General features: G+C 39.9%; 2 protein-coding genes across 3 annotated transcripts in view; both read left to right on the forward strand.

The window, feature by feature from the left end:
- xpnpep2 (X-prolyl aminopeptidase (aminopeptidase P) 2, membrane-bound) overlaps nt 1–5,005 on the forward strand; it is a 16,579-nt gene extending 11,574 nt beyond the window's left edge. The window contains exons 15-21 of the mRNA XM_077020950.1: nt 60–120; nt 230–299; nt 422–526; nt 2,513–2,572; nt 2,692–2,768; nt 2,920–3,009; nt 3,982–5,005. Of these exons, the coding sequence (XP_076877065.1) occupies nt 60–120; nt 230–299; nt 422–526; nt 2,513–2,572; nt 2,692–2,768; nt 2,920–3,009; nt 3,982–4,170 (652 nt within the window). The 3' untranslated portion in view covers nt 4,171–5,005. The remainder of the gene's footprint in view (nt 1–59; nt 121–229; nt 300–421; nt 527–2,512; nt 2,573–2,691; nt 2,769–2,919; nt 3,010–3,981) is intronic.
- A 4,949-nt stretch (nt 5,006–9,954) lies between these two features.
- sash3 (SAM and SH3 domain containing 3) overlaps nt 9,955–10,000 on the forward strand; it is a 9,376-nt gene continuing 9,330 nt past the window's right edge. Inside the window, exon 1 of one of the 2 annotated variants that reach the window (XM_077020956.1) lies at nt 9,955–10,000. This exon is cut by the window's right edge and continues 201 nt beyond it. The gene's annotated coding sequence lies outside the window, so the exon portion shown is untranslated. The other variant, XM_077020955.1, reaches the window with a different exon arrangement.

Below are 10,000 nucleotides of genomic sequence, written 5' to 3' on the forward strand. Positions count from 1 at the left end.
CTTGTGACGTTGCTGTTGTCACGACAGCATCACTTACATGATGTCTTCTTGTTTTTCAGTGATGGTACGACTGATATTACTCGCACGGTTCACTGGGGAACCCCCACTGCCTTTCAGAAGGTAGTGCTCACGAGGACCTTAGACCTTATAGTGTCAATTCAATTCATAGTGGAGATTTAAAGAAAATTTATATTCAATTTTGAATGTTGCTGTTTGTTGTGCTTAATAGGAGGCATTCACAAGAGTACTGATGGGAAACATTGAAATTTCACGAACCATCTTTCCAGCACGGACCAGAGGCAAGACTCACACACACACACATGTAATAGCTCAGGTCTCCCACAAGAGGGCGCCCTCTGGCGATCAGCCTTTCAGACTGGCCCAAAGCCACTTCCTCATCAGGGCTCTCCTTCTCTTAAAGGTGTGAACATCGAGATGCTGGGACGCAGAGCATTGTGGGAAGTGGGCCTGAACTATGGTCACGGCACAGGACATGGTGTGGGGAACTATTTTGGAGTCCACGAATGTAAGACCTCTGATCGCCACTAGATATGAGCAGCAGGAACTGTGCTGCTATTGAACAAGGACATTAAAGGACATTAACAGTAGTGATTCCTGCAGTAGTGATTCCTGCAGTAGTGTAAATGATTCCTGCAGTAGTGTAAATGATTCCTACAGTAGTGTAGATGATTCCTGCAGTAGTGTAGATGATTCCTACAGTAGTGTAGATGATTCCTACAGTAGTATAAATGATTCCTGCAGTAGTGTAAATGGTTCCTACAGTAGTGTAAATGATTCCTACAGTAGTGTAAATGATTCCTGCAGTAGTGTATATGATTCCTACAGTAGTGTAGATGATTCCTACAGTAGTGTAAATGATTCCTGCAGTAGTGTAAATGATTCCTGCAGTAGTGTAAATGGTTCCTACAGTAGTGTAAATGATTCCTGCAGTAGTGTATATGATTCCTACAGTAGTGTAAATGATTCCTGCAGTAGTGTATATGATTCCTACAGTAGTGTAAATGATTCCTGCAGTAGTGTAAATGGTTCCTACAGTAGTGTAAATGATTCCTGCAGTAGTGTAGATGATTCCTACAGTAGTGTATATGATTCCTGCAGTAGTGATTCCTACAGTAGTGATTCCTACAGTAGTGATTCCTGCAGTAGTGTAAATGATTCCTGCAGTAGTGTAAATGGTTCCTACAGTAGTGTAGATGATTCCTGCAGTAGTGATTCCTACAGTAGTGTATATGATTCCTACACTAGTGTAAATGATTCCTGCAGTAGTGTAGATGATTCCTGCAGTAGTGTATATGATTCCTCCAGTAGTGTAAATGATTCCTACAGTAGTGTAAATGATTCCTGCAGTAGTGTAAATGATTCCTGCAGTAGTGTAGACGATTCCTACAGTAGTGTATATGATTCCTACAGTAGTGTAAATGATTCCTACAGTAGCGTATATGATTCCTACAGTAGTGTAGATGATTCCTACAGTAGTGTAGATGATTCCTGCAGTAGTGTTAATGATTCCTGCAGTAGTGTAGACGATTCCTACAGTAGTGTATATGATTCCTACAGTAGCGTATATGATTCCTACAGTAGCGTATATGATTCCTACAGTAGTGTATATGGTTCCTACAGTAGTGTTAATGATTCCTACAGTAGTGTAAATGATTCCTGCAGTAGTGTAAATGATTCCTACAGTAGTGTATATGATTCCTACAGTAGCGTATATGATTCCTACAGTAGTGTAGATGATTCCTGCAGTAGTGTAAATGATTCCTGCAGTAGTGTAAATGATTCCTACAGTAGTGTAGATGATTCCTACAGTAGTGTAGATGATTCCTGCAGTAGTGTAAATGATTCCTACAGTAGTGTATATGATTCCTACAGTAGCGTATATGATTCCTACAGTAGTGTATATGGTTCCTACAGTAGTGTTAATGATTCCTACAGTAGTGTAAATGATTCCTGCAGTAGTGTAAATGATTCCTACAGTAGTGTATATGATTCCTACAGTAGCGTATATGATTCCTACAGTAGTGTAGATGATTCCTGCAGTAGTGTAAATGATTCCTGCAGTAGTGTAAATGATTCCTACAGTAGCGTATATGATTCCTACAGTAGTGTAGATGATTCCTGCAGTAGTGTAAATGATTCCTGCAGTAGTGTAAATGATTCCTACAGTAGTGTAGATGATTCCTACAGTAGTGTAGATGATTCCTGCAGTAGTGTTAATGATTCCTGCAGTAGTGTAGACGATTCCTACAGTAGTGTATATGATTCCTACAGTAGTGTAAATGATTCCTACAGTAGCGTATATGATTCCTACAGTAGCGTATATGATTCCTACAGTAGTGTATATGGTTCCTACAGTAGTGTTAATGATTCCTACAGTAGTGTAAATGATTCCTGCAGTAGTGTAAATGGTTCCTACAGTAGTGTAAATGATTCCTGCAGTAGTGTAAATGATTTCTGCAGTTTCTAACACATTATCATTCCCTTGTCACAGGGCCTGTTGGCTTTCAGTCCAATAATATTCCATTTCTAGAAGGCATGTTCACATCCATTGGTAAGTCTTTAAGCTATTGAGAGCTCATCACCACATTGTTTCAAACATGAAAAGCATTTGGTATCCCAAATCAAGTTTTCACATCTGAAGGATGTTCTCAAACCCCTGATCTCTTCTAGAACCAGGGTACTATAAGGAAAATGATTTTGGAATAAGGATTGAGGATGTTGCCATGACCGTACCAGCTAAAACTACGGTACAGCAGTCTCACATGCACTAGTGCTGTTTATATCATTACAAGCACATTTTGGTGTCTGACATTTCAAGTCCTAAAGTACTAGGGTCCTTATTGCTTTGGGTGAGTAATATTAATTTCACCTCATGCATGTCTCCTTCCATTTTCACAGTATGGTAACGGTTACCTCACGTTTGACACTGTGTCCTTGGTCCCGTATGACAGAAAGCTGATCGATACGTCCATGCTAAGCCCTGAGCAGGTAAGGAACAAGTCTCACGATGCTGTTGTGCAAAGAAAGATGTTTTTGTTTCCAGAATTGTCCAGTGCTGATGTGAAGGTGATTTCATCTAAAACGTCCTGTGTTTTTTTTCTATCAATACGTCTCAAGCGTAGCTGCAGAAAAGATGTTTCGTGAGATGTTTGCTTTCATTTGACTAGCTGAGCAAGCCTTTAAGTCTCAGTGTTTGCTGGTGGCCAGGTGGCCTTTTTCATTACTGAGCTAAATTAAATAACAAAATGATCAATTTCTCCTGCTGCTGATATTGAAGGTAGCGCATAATCTGTGTAACATGGGTAATCTGTCAGAACAACTGACAACAGTCTGAATTCAGTAATCTCGTTCTCCTTTATAAGAGTGTGTAACATTCAGGAGAGGGCAGGACGCCGAAACTGCAGAACTTCATAGCCTGTCTTTTATTGATATGAACAATAGCACGACAGCGCTATCTTAACATTTAACTCTTAAACGTTGGCACACACACGAGCATGGACGATAAACAACTGAGAAAGACTAACATCAAGACACATGTATGCACGAAACACAATGAGGGACACATGTAACACAACTCTAACAAGACGAGGAGCAGGTGTGTATGAGAGGCGTTCACACACACACACACACACACACACACACACAGAAGTACAGGAGTACAACAGGGAGGGATCAGGGCTCGTACCATGACAGAGTGATGTCAGCTACCATCAGATATGATATTTTTGGCATTTGTTTGATTCCAGAAATGAGCTAGACTTTCATTTACATGACAGTGTTAATCCTTAATACTCTTGCTGTTACTATAACTACACTTGCTGTTACTCTATTGAGTAACAATCTGTGAAAGTATTAATGGTTTCGCCTGTTACAAGTGGAGTACAGAACATTTGTATGTACTACATTGGTTATGTACTACTTACAGTACACTGACAGTGTTCCTGTGTCCTGGGTGTGCAGCTCCAGTGGTTGAACACGTACTACCAGACCATCCGTGCCCAGCTGGGTCCTGAACTGGACCGTCAGGGCCTCGGAGAGCTGCAGGAGTGGATGAAGAGGAACACGGAGCCCCTCCTGACAGCACACGCCACCCCGCTCCTCGCCTCTGTCTCCCTCATGTCTCTGCTCTTACTAACCGTGTGGCTGTAGAGTCCCCCTGATGGCCGGAGGGGGAGGGGCCTGGTCCCAGAGCACCTCCCCTTTGCCCACTTTAGCCACGCCTTCCTTCCTCTGTGTACAAGCTTCAAATTCAGCATCCTGATTTCTTCACTTTACTTTTGGGGCTAAAAGCTTAATTGGAATATTAAGTTAAATTTACATATATCACACATTATGTCTTTTCTAGCTGCTAAACCAATTATCAGCCATGAGGTGAAGTCAAAGGATGTCACCAGTCACACATCAATCACTCAGCTTTGGTTTGCAAATATTTAGGGTTCTATACACACTGAACATAAAGCAGTCTCACATCTCCTGTTCCATGATATCAACTGTCAGGTCCAAAGGACATTTTGCATCCGTATAATGTGTGATTCTGATGTAAATTTCATAATGGAATTTTATTTTATGATCTTGTTTATTCATGGTGATCTTCTGTGAGTGTAGTATCATAGCAGCGTATCTCTTCAGCTTTTTGATATCACAACTGCGTGGATCATGTAGAGATGATCCTAAATGCTTTTTCTTAAATAAGAGAAAAGTGCCCTATATATGGATATGAAAAGATATGTTGCTGTGAAATTGATTAGCTATTGAAAAGATTCACAATTAATAAAAATATCTGAATGAATGTCACACAAATTAGTGGGTTTTTCTGTCAGAACCTTTTTTTTCATTTTAACATATTGAATGCTATATTTGTGCGATCAATGTGTGTGGTGAATGTTATTTAGAAATTATACTGTTTGGATATTTATTAAATATTATTTTAAAGCTTTAATGTCTTAACACTTAAAGCCCACCTCCAAGGCCTGTCTATAGGTGTATATTACCTTATAAAAGTCTCCGCCCACATCCAAGGCCCTGTCTATATATAGACAGGGCCTTGGATGTGGGCGGAGACTTTTATTATGTAATATACACCTATAGGTGTATATTACATAATAAAAGTCTCCGCCCAGCTCCAAGGCCCTGTCTATAGGTGTATATTACATAATAAAAGTCTCCGTCCACCCTGTCTGTGGGTGCTGAGGTTTATTGCTTCTTCTTGCTACCACAAGTAAAGTGTTCATGCTAGCAGAGGCGCTGTTGCTTGGCAACGTTTCTATTAGAGGTGCAGGAAGTTGTGAATGTGGTTTCCAGAGCATCATATTTCCTCTCAATCTCTCTCTCTCTGTCTTTCTCTTTAATTCTCTCTCTTTGTCTTTCTCTCTCATTCGCTCTCTCTCTCTCTTTCTCTCTCTTTCTCTCTCTCTCTATCTCTCTTTCTCTTTCTCTCTCTCTCTCTCTCTCTTTCTTTCTCTCTCCCCCTTCTCTCACACTGGTTGTGAACAGGATGAGGTATAATGGCTTATATGTAACAAGAAGGTTTTTAAGGTCAATAAATGAAATCATTGATTGTTTCAATTCAGAATATATTGAGAGTGTGAAAGTGTGTGAACACCTTGAGTAGTTGTTTAGATTTTTCTGTTGTTTTACCATGATTCTCTTTTATCATCTACATGTTTCTGTATATGTAATGTCAGGTTTATGTTCATCAATTCAATTTACTTGTTTTTATAGAAATTTTTGAGTTAACAGATTACATGAAACGTGTAATCAGAGCATATGCAAAAGTGAATGAACTACGGCTGCACTGCCAGTGGTGGACAGTAACGAAGTAAATGTAATTCGTTACTGTACTTAAGTAACATTTCCATGTATCTGTACTTTACTCAAGTACTTTTATTTGGTAAGACTTTATACTTTTACTTCACTACATTTCAAAGCGAAACTTTTTACTTTTCACTTCGTTACATTTACAGAAACATCTCGTTCCTTTTCTATTTTTAAATCAACGCTTAATAAAAGACTATAACCAATCAGCGCTCAGTAAGAGTTTAAGATTTGTACGTTAATTGGCTGAGGATCTGACATGGCTGCAACAGATGGCTTTCCCCAACACCCCTGGCTTTTTATTTAGCCCAATTGTTTAAATTCCTCGAAAAGAAAAATGATTCGTATTCCTTCAAGTGTCTCCTCTGCATTCCGAAGAACACATCGCTGTCATCATTTATGAACTCGCCGTCAAACTTGAAAAAACACATCGAGGTAAGTTCGCCATTAGATGAGTACTAGCAACAGGGTGGTTTATATACCCTGGTTAATCACATTGAAATACACAACTTTTAACAGATGCTTTTATCCAAAGCAATGTGCTAGTACCCAAATTGCAATCTGTGGAGATGCTAAGCACCAGTTTAACACAGGAGACTCCCACATCAAACGTTAAAGCCGGGGACACATACACGCGAATTTGGCCAAGCGAAGCGAACTTCGCAATTCATTCCTATGAGGGAGGCAAAGGCAAGCAAATATGAGCGAAGCGAAGCAAAATTATAAAAATTATTATTATTATATTAATTATTTACGCAATAATACACTCGAGGTTCGTGCTATAACGGGTAATATTGGCACTGCTGTGCTGCGGTCGTAGATCAGCACAGCAGTGCCAATATTACCCGTTATAGCACGAACCTCGAGTGTATTATTGCGATTATACCACAGTTCAATTATCGCTGTTTATTGAAAGATTTGAGTTAAAGAGGACGAGAAAATACGACCTGTTTGGTTAAAAACACTCCGCCAGTTAAAATAGTTCCATTCAATGGCTCGCTGCTAAACTTACACAACACTGGAACAGCCTTACCCAATAAATATTATAGAGGTAAATATACACAAAAACAACTGTTGATGAAATTGTATTTATTAAAAATAAAGTACAACAATTATTGACCATCCACGGCTGATTGGAGGTTCGTTCAGGTATCTGTTCAGTCCAGCTCTTAAACCAACGACGCTGCTGATGCTATAACTCTCCCTTCACGTTTCTGACGGATCCATAAAACGTCGTAAAAGCTGATTCATTTCATTTTGGTTAATACTAAAATCGACTGCAATGTCGTTGCTCTTTAACCAGGATGTAAATACATTAAGGACGTTTGTTTTACGGTATTAACTTCGTTTCTCTGCATTTCCAGCTCATCCAAATCATTGTTTGTAAGCGTGACAAACCTTGGCTCATTGGAAGAATCAGGCTGGTCATTTATAGCTTCATCCTCCAGTTTCAGATCGAAACAAATGCTTTCGAAGCCAATAGATTTAACAAACTCCCTGTAATTCATTTTGATAATGTTGCTGCTTGTTTGTAGTTGCGCTGTTTGGCCTGTAAACGCTGCTGCGTTGCTAGGTTACCTGTATGTGGCGGAGTAATACATGGAGAGCTTCGGTTACAGTGATCGCCTCTCAGCCAATCACATTGTAGGGTCAGAACTAACTGGTATAATAATTATTATTAATTATTTGGCCAAGTTTAATATTATGAGTTCAGTTGGTTGGGCTGTACACAGTTCTAGTTGCTAAGCTTCCCTGTCCCGCCATGTGGTGGACAACGTATAACCTCTTCATATACTGTATCGCCTCTTCAAAACTTAGGTAATGCTTCATCAAATGTAATGTTTATAGTGAATGATTTATCAGTTGTGTTTTTATTGATTTTCATCAGTTGTGATGGTGTTTGTTATTTTTTATTAGTTTTTTGACAACCGAAATGAATGAAAAATAAAATAATGAAACTTGAATGAATGCTTTTTGCGTTGTTGCTTCAAAAGCACTTGGTCTTACTTAAATATAATATAGTTTTGAGTATTTTGTGTTTGCTAGGCAAATGTAAGGCACTGTTTCGTTGTTCACTTGTTGATCGAGTAGGCCTAGGGGTTTTGATGTGACGCTAAGAAAAAAAAAGTGTTTACTTTTACTTTTAATACTTAAGTATTTTTGAAGGCAGATACTTTTGTACTTTTACTCAAGTAAAAAATTGAGGTGAATACTTTTACTTTTACTTGAGTAATATTCAATGCAATGTAACTGTACTTTTACTCAAGTACATAATTGCTGTACTTCGTCCACCACTGTGCACTGGTAACGTCAGTTAGGTAAAAGTCTCAGGTGACAGTAATCAATCACCAATCAAATCACACATGCTTGGAAAAACATTTGAGCCACACTGATTAAAAGGGAGAGCAAACCAACCAAACTACTGTCGTGCCAAGACGTAAAGCACACAGATGAACAATGCTGAGAGGACAGGAGACATACAGGGACGTCAGGAAGAAGATGGAGACAGCACATCAGTCTGGGGAAAACTACAACAGATCCCCAAATCAGTAAGTCAGAAAGTCAGAAAGTCAGTACGTCAGTACGTCAGTAAGACAGTAAGACAAGTGATTTACATATGGAGTACACTCAGCTTCACTGAAACTCTACAGAGAAATGGACGACCATCAAAACTTACACCAGGAAACACCAGAAAAATATCACACCACCCACACACCACCCACACACCACCTACAAACCATCCACACACCACCCACACATCACCCACACATCACCCACACAACACCTACACACAACACCTACACACAACACCTACACACAACACCTACACACAACACCTACACACAACACCTACACACACCACCCACACAACACCCACACACATCACCTACACACCACCCACACACCACCCACACACCAGCCACACACCAGCCACACACCACCCACACATCACCTACACACCACCCACAGAGAGTTGCAGATCTCTGTACATGCGGCTACAATCAGGTGAAAAATTCAACACACATGGTGATCATGGTAGTTGCTTGATCGTCTGCACTCAAGAAAGAACAAAGTCGCCTTTTTTAAACGTTGCCTGCAAACACTTGGGACACACCAGAAGCTTTCAGGAACTCCGTTCTCCAAAAAGTCATTATTTGGCCACAATCACAGACGCCATGTTTGGAGAAAGGTCAACACTGCATATAAAGAAGATGTCGACAGTCACATGGCAAACGTAAAAATAACTCCCTGTGTCTGCCAGCACACCAGCACATGCTCGTATACAAGTGTTTCCTCTTTACTCTGTTTATACAGGTCTGTCTATACAGGTCTGTTTATATACAGTAGATGTGTTTACAGTGTTGACTGGTGAACAACAGGTAAAGTGAGGTCATAAGTGAGCTGTGTTTTGCACCTTTGTCCTCGTGTGACATTACGTCCTCTCATACGCTGGTGCACAGCTGCCTGTGATTAGCTGCAGTGCTCACACACTCACACACACACAGTGCAATCACACCTGCTCTGTGGGCTCTCAGTTTCTTACTGAACTCAAAGACAGTGCACTAGTGCACAGTGCCAGCGGTACGTGAGTGAAGTCAAGCACTGCTGGGATACAGTGGGGTGTTCACCAGGTGCACTAACACCAGTCACGATTAGTGATTAGTGATTAGTCTACTGTCATGGTATCATTTTCATGCATTTGTTGGTAGATATATGAGTAAATGAAAAATACTGTGATTGTGGGTTGTTCGTGTAAATGGTTGTGGAAGGCGTTGGAGTTTGTGAGTTTTGAAAGTTATTTTACACTCAAAAGGACTCACGTCTGAAACTGCTACGCTCACTTTTTATAAATCTTTTTTTATCTCACTCACTGAAATTTAACAATAATGTCAAATGATTGCCAAACTACTATAAAAACAATATGAAAAATGTCACTGTATTATTACACAAGAACCACCTCACAAATGTGATGACTTTAAGTGATGATACTGAAGCTGCTTTGGTTGAGGTACTGTTAGATTTGTTTTTAACAGGTGGAAACCACTGGCTCAACCAAATCCAACCCCTGAAAAAATGTAAGAAGTTCCTGTCAGGTCATGTGACTTCCTCTCATTCTGAGTTCTCCACTCTGCAGAGAGACAGAAGAGGTTTCTTCTCCTTCCTC

The sequence above is a fragment of the Brachyhypopomus gauderio genome, chromosome 11 (assembly GCF_052324685.1).
Source record: "Brachyhypopomus gauderio isolate BG-103 chromosome 11, BGAUD_0.2, whole genome shotgun sequence".
Taxonomy (NCBI): Eukaryota; Metazoa; Chordata; class Actinopteri; order Gymnotiformes; family Hypopomidae; genus Brachyhypopomus; species Brachyhypopomus gauderio.